This window comes from Thamnophis elegans, chromosome 2, assembly GCF_009769535.1.
Source record: "Thamnophis elegans isolate rThaEle1 chromosome 2, rThaEle1.pri, whole genome shotgun sequence".
Taxonomy (NCBI): domain Eukaryota; kingdom Metazoa; phylum Chordata; class Lepidosauria; order Squamata; family Colubridae; genus Thamnophis; species Thamnophis elegans.
This window is the reverse complement of record NC_045542.1, coordinates 84,240,285-84,260,154: the sequence shown is the minus strand read 5'-3', so window position 1 is coordinate 84,260,154 and position 19,870 is coordinate 84,240,285. Positions and strand designations below refer to the sequence as shown.

Sequence of the window (19,870 nt, the reverse complement as noted above, 5' to 3'; positions counted from 1 at the left end):
TAAGGAAGCTCCCTGGCAGCAGAGAGGCTGATATAATAGCATAAATTAAATCTGATTCCTGGTACCCCACCTAATCAACAGAGTATCACTTCTGATTTTCTTAGATGACAATTCCCTTGGATCATGGCTGGTGCCACACCTGAAATCTGGGAGGGGATATTTCTAACTCCTGAGCTACCTCAGACTCCAGAGAAGTAGGTTGAAATCTCAGACCATAAGTCTGGGGAACTCTACTGGCAATCAGCTCGAGAGTCAAGAACCTCAGGTAGAAATACTACAACATTGTACTGAGGAAGATAAGCTAACCCAGACTTATGGCAGCTACCATGCTTGGTACTGGGCAAGTCATATCTCAGAGAGGACAACAATTTCTTCCCATTCCAACCAAATTTCAGTGATGCAAGCTAAGAGGAAAATACCTTCCTCTTTCAAGAAGTGCTGTTATAGAAATAAAAACTTGATGTTGTAGTTTGGCAGTTCAATCTATTGAGTAGTGGCTATGCTGGAAGGCTAGAATATACATCTGTGCAATTATAATCTTTGCAAGATGTTTTAAAATCATTATGAATTCAATATTTTCACAGACTTCTGAATCCAGGAATGTAATAGAGGCTAAGAAAAATAATAAGTACAGTTAAAAAATATATTGTATGTGTCATGTCAAGCATAGGAGACAGCTCAACAAACAAAACACCAAACTGGCAGGAGCTGGGGAGTAAAAAGAGGCCTGCCACATATTGAGAAGGTGCTGAATTCTCTCCTCTCTCCATTCCATTATGATGCTTCCCTGGAGGGAAACTGTCTTGAGCATTATGTAGACTGGTAGTTATCATGTTGCGATGATATTTAAATAATTGTGACTGTAACCCTTCATCCGGCTACTGAGAAGATGCCCTGTTGAATTCAAAGAGACTTTTCCTGGCTCAATTTTTGTTAGGTTTGCCAGGATTGCCATGTCCTGAAACTGATACTCCATACTGTATATCTTTGAACGTTGAGATTAAAAAGAAAATCCCAACGGTTTTGGCTTTTCCACTCTTGGCATTCTGTTGGGGGGGGGGTGAACTCAGTGGGTAAATTATTTTTGTATTGTGATGGAATTTACCTGCAACTTCTGCAAATACAGGACCCTTACCAGCTACTGGTTGATATTTGAACATGGTCAAAAGGTTGATGTGACTTGATTACCAAAAAAAAAAAAAAAAAAATGGAAAGCATTCCAAACATAGAAAAAGCCTGAAAAATGCATGAATACAAGAAAATGTAGGTTCTGAAAGAACATATTTGTTTAGCTTACTTCACATGAATCTTTTGGGAAAGAGGGAAATGTAACACAAAGGAAGTTGCCACTCCAAGTTGGATCATTGGCCAGAATGTTGAAGTTGAGATCCCCCTCCCTATTTTTCCTTTTAGGTTACTCTCATATTCTGGACACCAAATAATTAGGCATTTTGCTAAATGGAGTTTTGTTGAAAAGACTGTGGATTGATTACATGAAAAACACATTTTGTGAATCCTGATTATTTGAGACACGATTCAGTGTACTTGTAAAAACGTTGCATTAAAGGCTTTAGTTTTTAAAATTGAATTACAGAAAGAACTTAAGAAAAGGGATGTAAAGATAATGAAACTATGTTTAATCTTGGCCTTAGATATCAATAATAGCAAAGATAGGACAGGTAACTATCAAACATGCAACAGTCTTTGTAAATAAGCAGCAACCTCGAGTTCATCAGCCATTCAATAATTAGATGTTTCTCACTTTTCTAATGGCATTGACTATACCTGCCCTTGATATTATCATACTTAGGCCACGATTTGATTTTATGAGAAATGCATAAAAGGTGCTGAGAAAAGATATTTTAATAGTTTGCACAGACAAATCACAGCTCCTGGATTCTTCCTGTTTTAATATGCTTTCCAATGTCCAACAGGCATCAGAAAATAAAAAAGGTGGATTTCCTTTGTCAACCTTAATATCCACCTACATTCTTATTGATATAGAAGATGATGGACTTAAACTGAGCATCTCATTTAGTCACTTCCACAGACTGCTGAACACCCCATAGAAGCCACTGCTGAAAATAAAGCTTCCTTTGAAAGATTAGCTCTTCTGCAAATGGATTAAGATTAGCAGGTTAGAGGTTTTTTTCTATTACTTCTCCCACAAATGGGATTAATGTTAAAACACAAAGAAAAATGATTTTAGCCTTGACAGTACCAACTGTATGATTACAGTATAGCAAAATTTAACAAGTACATTTGTGTTGTTACCACTAATCAATATTCCTGTGGCATAAATGCTATACTAGGAACAATCAAGTGGAGAGCAGTACGTGCAAGTAAGTAAAATTTAAAACATCAGCAGAATTTCTAAATCATCTCAACCATAATAAGGAGAGAAAAATACTTTATTTTGGACAGTGAGCAGCTTGTAGAAAGATAAAATATAGTCATCTTGTTCTTTGCGTTATTTCTGTCATATCACAAGTTTAGCTTCTTGTTGGCCACTTTGTCCAGTCTGCACCATCCCACATGTCTGCATCTCAAACATTGTGTCAGGTTTGGTGCAAAATGATGTGACATTGAAATCTCAGCCGACCTGTCACTAATTCTGATACCTTCTTTCTCATCTCGGCTTGGGACCAGCAATGGCAGAGTTGGAACTAATAGTGGCAGAATTTATCTAGTAAAATATAATAAAGCATTCATACAAATATGAATAAAGTGAACAAAACATGCAATTGCAAATATTAAATGTTGAAAATTTATAAAATAAATTTAAATACAAAAAATAATCAGTTAACTTGGTATATTAAAGCTAACGTTCTTACTTAGGTGCTATAACGCATGGTGTGTGCAATATAATTGTTGGGAGTATAGTAGTGTTGGGTAGGCTGTATGTATGTATGTATGTATGTATGTATGTTTGTATGTATGTTTGTATGTATGTATTTAGTGTCACAACCCTGGTATGCCCAAATATGGGAGGAAGCCTACTGCTTCCATTCTCTGTCTATCGGCTCGTCACAAGAGACCCTCCAGACAGAAACCCAATATTTTTACTGTTGCCTTTGTTACATTTGTAACAAAGTATAAATACTATATATACACAACAACACTAGGTTGTTTAAATGAGTGGATGTACTTATTAGGTGTAATTAACTTTACTATAAGAAGGAGTCAAGAGAGCTCACTCTCTCTCTCTGCTTGTCCTATGCTTAATGACTTGATGACTGGAATGTGAACTGTGACTGTAAGCTACTGTTTATTCTTTGAATTGTGTTTGGACTAATATCTACTATCACTGCTTGTGAAGCAATTATCAGTAGTAAAGCTATTTGTTTTTACTAGCAGTGTCTGAAACTCTATTCGTGTGTTTCTACTAGCAACATTCTTTCTCTCTAGCTGTACATTCCGCTGCACTACTTTCTGTCTCCCTAACAATAATATCTAATAAAACGGTATCTGACAGATATCAAATTCTATATAGGTTCTATACTCTCAAAGACAAACCAATGTTTCCTTTTCACATCTGCAGGCAACATAACAATATTTAGAGAGATTTGGCGAGACAGTAGATACTAAAGGTAAAATTTGAATGCATGTTATTTGCGTGGTACTTGGAATATATTTCTCAGAAATTTAGACTGAAGGATCTCCAGCAGTGAGATATATTTATAGGATCCTGTTGCTACAACATACTGAAGTTGCCCTTGGGTTTTAGAAATAAATAGTTAATTTATTATATAAACTGAGAACTTTTACATTGGAGACAAATTCCTTGTGTGTTCCAATCACACTTGGGCCAGTTAGGAATTCTATTCTATTCTGTAAGAAATAAATAGTTTAATTTACTGTAGGGTATATGTTGCTCCCAAGGATCTATCAGATATTTGAATATACAAAGTTTATCTTGGTGCATACTGTAGAATATATTCCACACGTGCATTTCAGCTTCCTATAGCATGGAACACTCTTCACAAGTGTTTGAATAATTGGATCTCATATCCATTTGGCTTATATCTATGAACTTAAAGCATTTTACAAAAACTACAATTTTGGTTTTATAATAATTAATCCATGTGCATTATTCTACAAGGGAACATGACTTCTCACCCCAATCTGGGTCAGTGCCACTACAATTACATGGTGCATAGAACAAAGGATTAAAATGTATTTAAATGCCATTTTAGGAAGGATGATATGCCAAATTATTCAAAGCTGAAATCAGACTTATATAAATGTTTAACAGTTTAGGAGCCAGGATATAGCTCTGTGAAGCTCCTTTATATTAAGAAAAACCTCTTAAGTTTTTCTTAATATAATGGGCCTGCATAGATTATCAAACTTTTACCTTATATTTATGTTTAGAGTTATACTGATTTTTTTTCAATAATAGAAGCTAACATGGAGGATTCTTTCATTTGTGGCTATTACAAATTAAAGGATGTTTAATATCTACAAAAGCAGTATATAACACTGAATTAGGATTAACTATTTTTCAATCAAGTATCAAGACTTGGTTTATATGGATTTATATGGGAGAAACTTTTCCCAGAACCAGCATGCTCATCTGCCAATATGTGTTCTACCTCAACTTAGTTTCTCTCTTAATTGGATAGCATACATATTGCTAGTAAGGGCAGCAAGCTAATAGATCAATAATTAGAAGGAACATTATTTTTACCTTTTTATAAATAGAGACTATTATTGCCAAACCACATTCCTAAGAGAATCTTGCAGTGCTATCTTTATGTATAAAAAAGGACTCCACCAATTTCCTATGTATAATTTCTGAGCAATAAAATCATTTATCTGGTGCTTGTGTTTAGTCTGGTATGCAGTTCTTGCCTTTGGAAGAGCCATTGCACTCTACAGGTATCAGAGGCAGAAATATTAAATAATTAAATAACGAGGTTGGCTTCCAGCTCCTGGAGTACAAGAAGCCTTATTTCCAACACAGCTATTATATGTGGGTATATATTGATATGTGTAGCATTATCTGATTCCTCACTAAAGTATGGATTGGATCCAAAACTTTATTCATTCCTGGAAGTGACCCTGAGTATAATGGCTCAAAGAATACCCCTATTTGGTAGCCTCCACTCTCACATTCCTAAGTTTTGCCTAAACTTCCCCAAATGTCTTTTGGGTTCAAATATTACTACAGGGAATACCAGGGTTGAATGTTGCCTCCTTCCCTATTTATCTGTAAAAACATTCGAATTATGAGAAAGGCTGTCTGCGAAAAGACACAAAGCTCTTTGTCTAGGTAGGAAAGGAGAAAAAAGTTGCAATTCTGTCTGTGTTTTGGACTGCAGGTGTCAAACCTCAAAGATATACCCTAAAGATACAAAATGAGTTAATGTGTAAATTCTGGGAGGGCTCCAATTATGAAATAATCTGGAGTCTCCAGGAGCTGTTAACAAGGTAAGCCAGCTGTGAGCTATTTATTAATAAGATCTACCAATGAGGAGATTTTTTTTTAATGAAATAAATTGTTAATAATGATTTTCTGTTCTACAGGAAAGAAAAAAAAAGCTTGATAGTAGCTAACAAAGCAGCTCCACAATGGAAAGAAATGAGAGTACATGCAGATGGTGTCCATTGTTTTCTTTATTTTAGCCATCACAACGAGTGTGCTAGAAAAATGTGTATGCGTTTAAACATGTTCCTACTAAATAAGGCCTGGAAGCCAGAATCTTTAGCAAATAAGATTTATGGGCTCCAACAGATTAAGAGGATTGCAAGTGCTTCTGGTAATGGTAATGGCAAAGAGTCAAGGCAAATGATATAGCAATGGTACTTTGCTAAACCCTGTACACGCTCCTCAAATAGGATATTAGGAAGATTCATGTGAGGAAAGAGAAAGTTAAAAAAAATAAAAGGAATCCATCTGACTGAATAATGGAAAGATACATTATTTTAATTTTAGAAATTGAAGTTGGTGAATAAAATTGATACTAGAGCTATGCACATTTTGCAAATGATTTAGAAGTCATTTTAGGAAAAAATGTTTTTATTCTCTCGTGAACTTGTTCTGAAAACCATGGATGAATACGTTAAAAATATGACATGAAAGATGAGTCTTGTTGCTTCTTTTTTGACAAAGTGACTAAATTAGGAGACCAAAAATAATGAGAATTCCTGAGGTTTCTATAAAATTCACAATAGCTTCTTTCTTTATAAAATAGAAAAATATGGGATGAATGGTCCCACTACCAGATTGGGAATAGGTTGAATAACCATATCCAACATGTGACCCTTAATAAATTTGTCCCTCCATGGAGAGGAGTTTGCAAGGGAGGGGGTACCTCAAAGTTTTTGAAGGATTCAGAAGTCTTCAGCATCTTTATACATGAATTAAATAAAGGGACAGAAGGAATGCTGAGCAAATTTGCATATGACACAAAACCTGAAGGGCTGTTACTAACAGCATAGAAGTTTGAGTCAGAATTCAAAAGGCTCTTATCAGCTTGAACACTGGGCTTTTCCCAATAAGATGCAGTTTAACATCAAGAAATGTTGGGTTATATATTTATATATGGAAAACCAGAAATATATATACAAGATGGATTATGCCTGGCTCAGGAATAGTATATCTGAGAAGGATATGGGTCTTTTGGTAGTCTACAGATTAAATATGAGCCATCAGTATGTTGTAGCTCCAAAAGAGACCATTCAATCTTGGGCAGATCAACATAGGTTTTGCAATAGTGGTGGATATCTGTGGTTCAAATGTAGGATAGGGGTGAAGGCTTATTCTTTGAGCTTGTGGGTTGATTTCCCAATGTATTTTATATTTTATAATATATATAGAAAAACATTTAATGTGGGATGTAAACCATAAAACCCTTTATATCATTTTTTTAAAAGTGTTCAGTAAAGGAGAGATCTATCATTGCACTCAGCAAGGTTAAAATATTATAATGTTTATCTGGAATCCCTCTCTCAAGTAAAAAAAAAATGAAGGTGAAAAATGAAAGAACTCCAAATTAGATTTGTGATGGATGCTGAAGCGATGTGGGGCCAGAATAGTTGACTTGTTCTGTTCCAGAAATATCTCTTGTAAGTATATTTGTCATATAGTAATCTACTAATTCATGATGCTTCTCATGAATTAGATACTGATATATCTAATGTTCTTACTGAAATATTCATAGGGTTGACTGCTATTAATCTCCAACTGTCTTATTCTCTCAGTTTGTGACTTTCAGGTAAATCAGTGGTCTGTGATCTGTTACAGCCACAGTAAATGAATGAAAACCGTTGACATCCCTGGATCATAGGCTTGCATCATTTATTAAAAACAACCAAGCCAAATTCAACCCACCAGTTATAGTGTGCTGATTGCTCTGACCTTGTAATTTTGCATTCTTTGGCATGCAGCAAAAGTGGACCACTGTATTTGATTTGTATTTGATGTGTATGCAGGAGCAAGATGAACCCATGCAGGGATGGCTTCAAAATTTTTAGCAAGAGGTACTCTGCCCAGTTGCTGGGTGGGCGTGGCCATAGTGTGTGTAGCCTAGTTGTCCTCCTGCACCACGGCAGAGGAATGTTTTTGCCCTCCCAGGGCTCTGAAGGCCTCCAGGAGGGCGAAAATGACTTCTCTAAGCTCCAGAGGCCTCTGGTCTTCCTGAACATCCGATAGGCCTGTTTTTCACCCTCCCTGAGCCTTCTTGTGCCCTCTGCACTTAGCTGCATCCAAAACGGGCCACATGGGGATTCCTGGGAGGGATGGGCGGGCCGAGGCCAGCTAGAAGTGGGATTTGGAGGTTCTCCAAACTGCACAGAATGTTAGGTAGAGGTTCTCCCAAACCCCTCCAAACCCCCAGCATCCCACCCCTCAGCCTATGGTTGATTTCTGTCTGCTTTTAAAATATTGGTTGATATTCCATATTCTACTACCATTGCTAATCCATTGAAAAGATTTTGAGCAGAAATACTGGCCTCACCCATCATCAGCAGAATCATCAGCAATGCCATAAATGCAACAGAGGTAGCCAGAGTTAGAAGTAGCAATGCATATTAACATCTAATGTGGAAATCTTGGGTTACCACATTTGAGGTGCAAAAATTCAAACAATTACTAAGTGGCAATAAGAAGTTAGAATTTTGTTCATCACTTTGTTCCAATATAGTAGTTGTCCGGCAGACATAGAAAGTACCATGAAGTCTAAAATTGCCTAAAGTCACTGAAGATTTGGGGAAGAATGAGGCTGTGGTTTCTGGGCTAAGAACACATAACTCTATGAGTTGGTAATACAACATGATAGAAATATCATGTGTGTGCTTTCTTCTGTGTTGGTTGTCTGTTAGACACCAGGAGAAAACAATATTCTCTGTTATATTTACCATGATGCCTTGGAGTAACATGAAAATGTTTCTACTGATTTTGACTCTTCTTTTCTATCGGTGCTATTCTTGTTGCTGATTTTTGTTTGCTTTTTAATTTCCTTCTTACATTTACAAGACCGCTGGCAGAAAAGGGCAGGTTGGATAAATATATTTCCAGTTCTGTATAAATAACACATAACTAATTTTTTCAAATCTATAACTTTTGGGGACATCACTCTCAAATTCTTCTTGTAGCAGAACTGGAAACAATTGAGATCATCTCTCCTGGACATTCCCAGTAGTTCCTAGTTCATATACACACAGAGAGACAGATACACACACACACACACACACACAGACACACACACATATACATACACACACACACTCACTCACTCACACTAAATTTGTCTAGAACATCCTCCCCACCTGGGTACTATCCAGATGAGTGGCATGCAACTCACTGAGGATTCAATCCCAGTCATCTGGATAGTACCCAGTTGGCCACACAAACAGTTTGTGGCTGAAGTCTGACTACTCTCAAATCCCAAAACTAATTTAACCACTTTGTCTAAAAGACCACACATTGATAATTCTCACAGCATTTCCAGGTTTATGTCATTTCTCATTACCCAGCACTCTCATTGGATTGAGGTACAATACACTGCATATTTAATTAGAAATGAGCCTTTCTGTATTCAGCACAGAATTCAGTGAGTACAGTGTTTACTCCTTAGTAAGTATGTTTAGGAAGATAGTCTAAATGGTAATATGGCTGTCATTAGTCATGTGACTTGCAACCAATTAATCAAATCGTTAAGCAATTAGATTTAAATGGCTTAAATTATAGTTGCAAATTGCAACCATCTCAATAAATTTTGAGGTACTGTACATTGAAGGGTATAGCAATTTACAGCCTGATAAATCAATGCATATTTTAAATGATGGTTAAAGTAGGAAGGGCGCCTTTTAATATTTTCTTCTTTTTTATTCTCTATCACAGTGACAAACTAGAGCTAAAATGGCATAAGTGTGCTGTTAATTCATGTTCATGCTGATGAAAATTGGAACTTACTGATTAGAAGTGGTGTCCTTTGATTAATCGCCTAAAGCTTTAGCTGATTAAGAAGCCAATTATAGCTTATAGCTCTACTTATTGTTGGAGTAGAGTTTATAAAGGAAGTGTTTTAGCTCACTTGGTATTCTTACGTACTCATGAATGGAATTTTACCCGGTGGAACCTGGAGGAGAATTCTGTAACTTATATCTCCCATAATGGAGAACCTACAGCTATAAGCTTTAGCTATAAGAAAAGAAATGGGAATAGCACTCACTGATGCTTACAAAGCATCTTATGCTGATTTTTTTGTTCAGTTCAGAAGCTCCTTTTCCTCTTGTAGTAAAATATATGGCTTATCTCTTACACATGCAGATTATGTGGTGTTCTCATCTTTTTTCCCCTTTTCCCTAAATCTCTGAGAAATTATACTTACTGATCTTATATATGGTAATAAGGCCATGTTCTCATACTGAAGCTCACAGTATCAGTGATAGATCTTACATCTATTACTGCAAAGAATGCAATGGAATTACATTCTCAAGACCAAGTATCTTAAAACAGAATAAGTTACTCTCCAAACTCTTGCAACAGATATTCACTAGAGAGGTTTTCAGATGAGCCTTATATTTTCATATTTGTACTTTGGAAATATAACTTTTATTATATTTCCATTGCTGAAAATTCTCCTGTAACAATATTTCAAAGGGGATCTAAATGTCTATGGAGATTCTTAATCATCCAGGTCATGGTTGTCCCAAAGGTGCTATTTCAAGAGGCACCTGGACTATCTGGAGAGTTTTCAGAGACTTCCAGTTTTAACTTCATTCAGACCCCTTCTGTGATATTTGCTCTGTTTCGCTCCTTTTTGTTTAACCTGCTGGCCATTTCTCCTATCTCCATTGATAGCAAAAGATCAGAAAAAGTCTAATATGAATTTTCTAGGTAATAAAGAGCCATGGTGGTGCAGTGGTTAAAATGCAGTACTACAGGCTGATTCTGGTCACTGCTAGGAGTTCAATCCTGACCGGCTCAAGGTTGACTCAACCTTCCATCCTTCTGAGGTCCGTAAAATGAGGATACAGATTGTTGGGGGGGGGGGGGAGAAATATGCTGACTCTCTAAACTGCTTAGAGAGGACTGTAAAACATTATGAAGGGGTGTATATAAGTCTAAGTGCTATTGCTAATGAATAATACTTGAAGTGACTGGTCATATAATTTTAATGCTGTGTTCTTGTATTCTAACCCTGAATTCAGTCAGGAAATATCTAAATAAAGTAAAGTGGGATACTGAGATTGATGCATTGTGTTAACAGCTTTTTATAGGAGGAAGTTACTTTTGAAGCAATTACAATGTTCATCCTCCCCCCAAAAAGCCAATGGAACTTGTACTATACTGAATAGTCAAATGATTTATCTTAAGCCATCAGAAATATGGAAAGTATGCTATGCCTTAGAAACTAGTCAGTGGAGATTTAAGTGGATGGTGGGTTCATCCAAATTACAACAACACCCTTCTCACAAATCTCACCCTGTTAGCCTTCAGAAAATTATGACAAGCTGGTTGTTTCTCCTGCTGCTGGGGTAGGATGAGACTGGAGTCCAACAATAGTTTGGTTTGATAATTTGGATATTGTAAGCTACAAAAAACCTGGTTTTCTAGGTTTCTTGTCTTTGGTCTTATTATTTTATTTTTATTTATTATTTATTAAATTTTAATGCCACCCATCTCTCCCATAAGGTGACTCTAGGCAGCTATTATTGCTGTGAGTCGTTCAGGAATGGATTTTGCAAGATATGCAGCCAATAAAGTCTTTTCAATAATAAAGAAAAAAGCACAGGCACCATAAAAAGTTGCAATGTATTGAAAGCATTCTTGTATTTTAAAATAAATTATTATTCCATAATAGCACATGCCTGAAAATTAAGGATTCTTCATTTGGAAATCTGAAGCCCAGCATGCAAATTGCATTTTGAAAAGTGAACATAGAACTTGATAACTCAGTATTTACTTTTGATAATCACTGCTTCCTGCCTGAAGACTTAGAGCTCATTTTACTGATGTTGTAAAAAAAAAAAGCCATTTGGTAAGTCAGGAACATGAGTTCAAAGCCATTCTATTTTGTTTTTGGCAATATAGAGGAGGGGGCAGTTGGATTGTGCCATGGTAATGCAGAAGTGCATTAAAACTGAATTTATTTAGGGGTGGGGGGAATAAGGACAATGTTTCTGAATCATATAATTTTGTTTTTGTCCTTCAGTCACGCAATCTGTGCATTGACATTTAAGAAATATCTACAGCAAATGTAATGCAATTAGCAGATGTTTCTGTTTTAAATCTGTCTGCTGAGTACAATTCTATAACCAGAGAAAGTAAAACGTTGATGAACTTCCTTGGAAGAAGGGTTTAGAAGGGGGACAAAAAAATTCCATCTTTAAAGGAATGGATTTCTCATGGACAATCTTGAAACTGATATCCACTTGTTTTATTTCTTGGGATCATAGCCTTGAAATTTGTCACACAGAAGCACATAGACAGGTAATGATGTCTTGTCTTTTAGGTGATGCTTGTACAATGGCAGACTACAGTCAACTAAAGGGGATTCTCCTGGATCTTCAGTCGCATCGCTTGAGGCAGCAAAACCAGCCAGGAGAAGACAGAACCCAAAAGCGCTTCTTAGTCGAAGATATGTTTAATTACTTGGATATAAATGGTGATGGGCACCTCAGCAACTCTGAATTGGCTCAGGTTAGTTTCCGCTTGATGAAAACTGAATTAGGAAGTGGATTGCCTTTTCCATCTAAGGTGTAAACTGAATGTAACCACAATGGTAACAGCCTTCACCAAGTTATTCAAAACTTAGCAATAAAACTCTCTCATGATTGCTGAAAGCTTTTTCTTGATTTTGTAGTTGTTGTTGCTTTTTAAAAAGTTGATATTCATAGTTACAGGTAGTCCTCAATTTACAACCATAACCATAACACAATGTAAGTCATTGTGATAATGAGTCAAATCGGACCAGATTTTATTACAATTTTTACAGTGACATTAAGCAAATCACTGCAGTTGTTAAATGAATCACCTGGTCTTCAGGCAAATCCAGCTTCCCCCAATGGGTGGGTTTTACCATTTTTTGCTAGAACTCGGCAAAAAGGTCGCAATTGTGTGACTGCAGGATGTTGCAACCAGTTGTAAATGTGAGCCAGTTGCCAAACATCCATATTGTGTTTATGTGACCATAAAGGTGTGTGACAGTTGTTAGTGAAAGTACAGATCTTAAGTCACTTTTTCCAGGACTGTCCTAATTTTGAGCTATCGTTAAATACATGGTGATAACTCGAGGACTACATGTATACTGTAAAATATGAAGTAGAATGTGACATTTTTTTTCTCTTCAGCAACAATTGGTACTGGATTTTGTTTTCAAACACATCTTCCTTCTTGAGATGTGTGTGTGTATGTCTTTGTATGTGTGTCTTTGCATGAAAATATATTAAAACTAGAACACCAGCTAATATCAGAATTTGATCCTGAAATTTAATATATAAACTTTACAACAGTATTATTTATCATCTATATGTGCAATATCATTTTATAGTTGGAAAAGTGTTAATTAGCAATAATAACAGTGGACTTATATACCGCTTCATAGGGCTTTCAGCCCTCTCTAAGCGGTTTACAGAGTCAGCATATTGCCCCCAACAACAATCCGGGTCCTCATTTTACCCACCTCGGAAGGATGGAAGGCTGAGTCAACCCTGAGCCGGTGAGATTTGAACCGCTGAACTGCTGATCTAGCAGTCAGCCTGCAGTGCTGCATTTAACCACTGCGCCACCTTGGCTCCTAATTAGCTATAAAAAAGAAAGCAGTGTTTCCAGAAATATTGTTTTTATAATGATCATGATTGTGCTGTACCTCTAGAACTCTGAGCAATATCTGGTGACAGTCAGAAAGAGCATCATGGATTGGCCAGACCAGTTATCTGAATCATGTATTTATATACTATAATGAGATGACATCAGAAACAAACCTTCACTAGTACATGTGTGTCACATAGCAGATAATCCTGTTTGCTCCTAATTTTCCTTCTTATGCCATTACTTACTATAATCATTGCTTTCTTTTTTAATTAATTAACATATGGGAAAGCATAATGTTAAAAGGCATTAGACCATCAGAATGTATGCAGAATTTGAAGTTTCACTTAGCATTCATTGATTTGAAGTTCAAACTTTGTTGAATTATAATAATTAATTACAAAATAAAGTCCTTTTCTGTTCATAATTCAGATCCACCCACTTCCTTCCCATGCTCCTCCCTCCAATGGTCTGTGGCTCTTCAATCATGCAACTTCTCACTTTGCTACTCCAACTCCAAAGATAATATGTATGAGCTGAAAAAAATCATTCCATTTCATTCCTCCCTAATCTGGAGCAGAAAAGCTTTTAAAAAAATAGTAAATTTAGAGTTGAACAATAGGTGGGTACAGTGAAAAAGATTATAAATTCATTGGGGGAGGATTGAATTATTTTGCAATCCTGTTTGACAGAACGAGGAGGTCCAATTTTCTTGTTTCCCTGAACTTTTTTATATAATTTTATAATTTTTAATTCTAAAATTTTACCTTTAACATTTTAATTTGTATATATTGTTTTATATTTTGATACTGTAATGTATACCACCCAGAATCCCTCTTTGAGGGAGATGGGCAGTTCAGAAATATGCTGACAAGTTGAAACAATGTTGACATATGCAATACAAATAAATAGAAATAAATAATGTACTCATGTTTTGAATAAACAAATCTATATCCCAGCTGAGGGAGATGGTTTCCTTCAGTTCAAAAGAAATGAAAGGAGGGCCTATCACAATGAAGGCCTTAAAGTATGTGCACAGTTTTGGCAGAAAAAAGCAGAAGAGTATCAAACAATAAATTGGTTATAGCAGTGTCTAAAGCAACACAGAGAGGTGGGTTCTTACTGGTTCAGCCCCGTTTGGCTGAGTAGGTAGTAACTCGGCAGGCACGTGCCCAAAACTGGTTCTATCTTGTTTTTTGCTTCTGCGCATGTGCATATGCACCCGAAGCATGTCTCTGAGCGAATTGGCAGTAACAGAAGCCGGAACCCACCCCTGGCAACACATTTTTATTAATGACTCATTCTAGGTCACAAAGGTATCAGTAGTAGTAGTAGTAGTAGTAGTAGTAGTAGTAGTAGTAGTAGTATAGTAGTGGTGGTGGTGGTGGTGGTGGTGGTGGTGGTAGTAGTAGTAGTAGTAGTAGTAGTAGTAGTAGTAGTATGAGCAGTGATGGTGCACTGGTTAGAATGCAGTACTGGAGGCTACTTCTGCTGAATGCCGGCTGCCTGCAATTTGGCAGTTTGAATCTCACCAAGCTCAAGGTTGATTCAGCCTTCCATCCTTACAAGGTCAGTAAAATGATTACCCAGATTGTTAGGGGGCAATATGCTGACTTGTAAACTGCTTAGAGAAGTCTTGTAAAGCATTGTGAAGTGGTATATAAGTCTAAGTACTAAATGCTAATTGTAGTGATGTGCGGTGAGGTTTATGGCTGGTGAGGCACTGACACAAATTTTTTTAGACTTGCGGACTTCACCTCCCAGAATTCCACAGCCAGGCATGCTCAGTTCCGATTTAAAGCGACAGCATTTGTTTTTCTCCTTTGCGAAATAAGTTTCCTTCTTTCTTTTTCTTCTCCCTTCCCCTCTTCCTCCCTCTATCCCTCCCTCCCACCCTCTCAAACACACACACACACACCAACACACAGAAAGTTGGATTGGAGGGAGTTAGGCAGACCACAGACGGAGGCAGGAAGCCAGTCAAAGAGCCATACTGGAGCACACACACTTTCTCCCAGCCCTGGAAGGATCCAACCCAGCTTCACTGATTACAGGTTTGAAAAGACAATGTGGCTCTGCCTGCAATCAAACTACACTTGGGGAGGGAGAGCACTTCCCTCCAGCCTTTGCCCAAAGTCCCACACCAGGAGGATGAAGTTTGAATTCCCCCCTCCCTCCGACCCACATATACCTTTTCCAGCTGTTTCAGAGAGGATTTCAACTCTGCTCTTGCCTGCCATCATGAAAAGAAAAAAAATGTAAAAGGAAAAAGGCAAGAGCTGAGGTCAGGCTGAGCTAGTTGCTGCCAGAGTCACCGTGGATGACTCTGCTTAACTGTTTTAAAAGCCTCTAAAAAAGCACCCTCTACAGGAGGAGGCAGGAGAACAACGTGCCTCATCTACTTCAGGAATTTTTCAGCTTTTAACCCTTGCTTAACTCTGCTCGAGTGATCATAAAACACCTAAAGTCAGACTAGATGAGTGTACGTCACTGACTGCATGTCACTGGCTAATTGCTATTGCTACTATTAGTAGAAGTAGCAGCAGCAGCAGCTTATATCGTTTTATATCAAAATTTCATTACTAGTATTATTTATAGCATTATTATGTATGAAAAAGAATAAAGCCCAGGGCAGGCATTCAAGAGTACAATCACAGTGGAAAGTAAAGCAAAGACTTGCAGATCATCCCAATCTCAGGCTGCCACAGCCAAGTCATGATTATAGCTACAAACTTGAGGAAATGTGATCATATTTGTTCTTTCTGAGCAATAAAAATTCTAGAAGTTGCACTACAGTGTTCATTGCTATTAGAATAAGGGAGTTTTAAGAGCATCGTGGTAACATTTGTTCTGTTTATAAATATTCAAGCAGATCTATTGAAAACAAATGTGTACTATTAAAAAAGGAGATCAGTAAATTTGTCTTATAATCATAACTAATTAATAATATGTCACTTGGTTATCTAATGTGTATTAGTACATTTACCAGGACTGTATAAATTCTGGAAAAGGAATTTTAGAGCCCAAGCAAGTATCTCTTGCTTGTGTCTCTCCCCTAATCATTACAAGAGTCTTGTTTACTGTATATATGAGCCCATATAAAATATGCCACTGCCTTAAGAATTGCAGGTTTCCTTAAAGCAATGGCATCTTTTTGTTGAGGTTCATGTGGAAGCCTGAAGAAAGTCAGGTTACTAGAATGAATACCAGAGAAATGCCAAGGTTATTAAGGACCAAAGTGGGGATAAATCCCACAAGCAAACAAACATACAGACAAGCAAACCAAACCGGGACTTTCTTCAAAGCTTTCTTCTGAGCCATTTTCAACAGCCATGATATTTTGTTCTGTGAGGCCCAAGATGATCACCAGAAGCTCCGAAGACTTTCTCTAACAGCCAGAGGTTGACTTTGACAAAGTTCTCCTCAGATCTGACTTTCTAATTATGGAATGCTCTCCTGAAAAGGATTGTCTGGCATTTACATTAATGACTTTGTCTGTCGTGTGAGGCAGTAGGTTCATCACCCCTCATAATACCAAGTTAATGTTATTTTAACAACATTTTAATATATTTTAGAATCATGTAAATGTAATAATTTCAGTATTAAACCCTGGTTTCTGGCAATTAGTGCTTTTATCTTTAGTTAGTTTTCTCTAATATGTTATTGTTTTATTCTTTACAAAATGTTGAAAAGATGTACTATAAAGAGAATTAGGATTTGGTTTGTCTATCCATCTGTGCATCAGCAGGAAAAAGTCTCAGAAAACAGAACAGATTGGGGCCAAATTTGGTATGGAAAGATAAGAGTTCAAAATGGTTAACACTGAGTACTTTTAAGTGCTCTACAGAATATCAGAAGCAATTAGTTTTTTGCTTCCTTTTCTATTCTTGCCCTTTTTGCTTTCTCTTTATTTCTCTCATTTTTCGTTTTTTTCATTTACTGGTCTCTTTGTGTTAGCTTCTAATAAAAATATTACTTAAAATGATTAAAACTGAGATAGGAGAATTTTAGAATATTTTTCTAAAATTCACCCTTAGTGGAAGGTAGTTCAGTGGTGGGTTTCTGCCGGTTCGCACCTGATTGGGAGAATTGGTTGGTGAAATTTACCGATCCAGTGAGAGGAGATTCGACCGGTGGATCCAGAAGTAACTTCCGGAACGCCTGCCCCGACCCTGTTGCTCCTCGATCACCCCCGCCCGTCCGTAAGCCGCTCCATCGCTCACTCCCCCCACCCATCTACACTATCCTAGCCCAATTCGGTGTCAAGTCCCATACCTGGGAGTGGAGGTGGTGAACAGAGAAGCATGGAGAGGTCCAACGGCACAATCCACAAGATAGCAGTTGGATTCTCCTGGATTCCTCACTGTCATGCCTCCTCCAATCTCCCAAAGTTCTTTCCTCAGAGTGTGGTAGCTTTCTACTGGATTTCCCTCTGTCTTGCCTCCTCCGATCTCCAAAGTTCTTTCCCCAGAGTATGATAGCTTTCTACTGGATTCCACTCTGTCGTGCCTCCTCCGATCTCTCAAAGTTCTTTTCCCAGCGTGTGATAGCTTTCTACTGGATTCCCCTGTGTCATGCCTCCTCTGTTCTTCCAAAGTTCTTTCCCCAGAGTATGATAGCTTTCTATTGGATTCCCCTCTGTCTTGCCTCCTCCAATCTCCCAAAGTTCTTTCCCCAGCATGTGGTAGCTTTCTCCTGGATTCCCCTCTGTCTTGCCTCCTCCGTTCTCCCAAAGTTCTTTCCCCAGAGTATGATAGCTTTCTACTGGATTCCACTCTGTCGTGCCTCCTCCAATCTCCCTAATTTTGGCCCTTAATCCTCCAGTTGTCTATTTTTGGAATGTTTTCCCCTCTCTTTCCCCCACTTCATAGGAGTCCCATTTTTTGCCACATGGCTTGGGAGGTGATGGTCATGTGACTGAGTATGCATAAGTGATGTCAAGTTGGCCATGACGCCAAGCCACACCCACAAAATAGGGCACACCCACAGAATAGATTCTAAAAAAATTTGAAACCCACCACTGAGGTAGTTGGACAATGGGTTGTAATCTTTCCAGCTGCTGTAGAAGTCCTGCTGCTTCCTCCAGTCTGATCATTTTGTTTCAGAACTAAGTTGCTATTGAAGGGTTGGGAAAAAAATTCCACGTTATGCTGTGCAGGATGTCTGTACCAGAGGTGGTATTCATCCGGTTCTCTCTGTTTCGGGTGAACCAGTAGTGGCGGCTGCGGAAGGCTCCACCCACCCACCCCAATGTAATTCACAAGCACTGTGCATGTGCAGAAGGTGGTGCATGCTCATATTTGTGAACCAGTAGGGAAGGTAAGTGAATCCCACTGCTGGTCTGTACCTGGATTTATTATTATGGCTTATCACACAGTCAGCCAGATGATTAGACTGGATTTGCCATTTTATCCACCTATCGAATCCTTCCCAAGAAGCTGGAATACGTAATGTTGTTTGATGGTTTATTAAAAGTATATTACTAATATAATCTATAATAGTTCTAGATTGTTTTGTGGTTCTGCGTATATGTTATTTATTTTGTATGTAGATTTCACTCCTGTTTAAACAATTTATCATACTTACATACAAAACTACCATGCTAAAGTCAGAAATATATAACTGAGAATAAGTTTTATTATAGAGATGACCATAGAGAGCTTTATTATTATGGCTCATCACACAATCAGCCAGATGCTTAGACTGGATTTGGCATTTTGGCTTTGCAACTTGTACACAAATGTTTGCCGTTTTATGTTAAATCTTTGAGCTGAGAATGGCGGACAAGAGATAATTCTGTGTATTTCTAGCATCAATATTGGGAGATCAAAAAAAAAACCTGTGTTGGAAGACAGTAAAAATGAGATTTCATGATTGCCATTATATTTTTGCAAGAAATAGCAGCTAACTGTTTTGATGCCTCTCAGAAGAAATATATTTCTGTCTGCTGTCTTTGGAACGGATGGCATGTCATCATTAGGAATTAAACTCTGATTAGGTCTGTTCTGTTTAACTTTTCTATTTAATTTCCCAATCCAGTGAATATACTTCCAAACTTTAATCATACATTCTGATGATTGTCAGACTGAGCCATGAAAATTATTGTTACAAACTTTAAGAAGATGATAAGTGTCTTATTTTATTTTTAACAGTAAAAAAGGCCAGCATGTTTACAATAATGCTGAGATCTTTGAAAACAAGGGATTTCTTTTCTTGGGCTTTCAGGCTGGCCTTGTGACCGCTTAGAAGTCATAAAAACATTTTAAATCTGCAAGCCAACACTTACAGGTTATCTCATGAAAATATTCTCATCAAAGTTAATCCTGCATTCTAGGATCATGATGAATATTATTGGTCACAATGAGTACTGCAATATCAGAATAAAACAAAAGCTCAGATAATAAAAAAAAATATGGATACTCCATAAGACATGTAAAATGATAATTGGCTCTAATAGGTAGATAAATAGCTAGATATCAGCTGCTTTATGGTCTGAAAACACTCTTTTCAATGCTATCTAACTAGCCTTGGAAAGACAAGCTGCCCATCTTAATTATTATAGTAGCATGGCATATATTGAGATGTTTTTAATGGGTTGTTTAGCAAAAT

General features: G+C 37.3%; 1 protein-coding gene across 2 annotated transcripts in view; it reads left to right on the top strand.

Annotated features, from left to right (window-relative positions):
- Positions 1 to 19,870, top strand: part of FSTL4 (follistatin like 4) — a 454,388-nt gene that overhangs the window by 242,620 nt on the left and 191,898 nt on the right. For both annotated transcript variants that reach the window (XM_032211288.1, XM_032211287.1), the window contains exon 5: positions 11,964 to 12,151. In XM_032211288.1, coding sequence (XP_032067179.1) covers positions 11,964 to 12,151 — 188 coding nt within the window. The remainder of the gene's footprint in view (positions 1 to 11,963; positions 12,152 to 19,870) is intronic.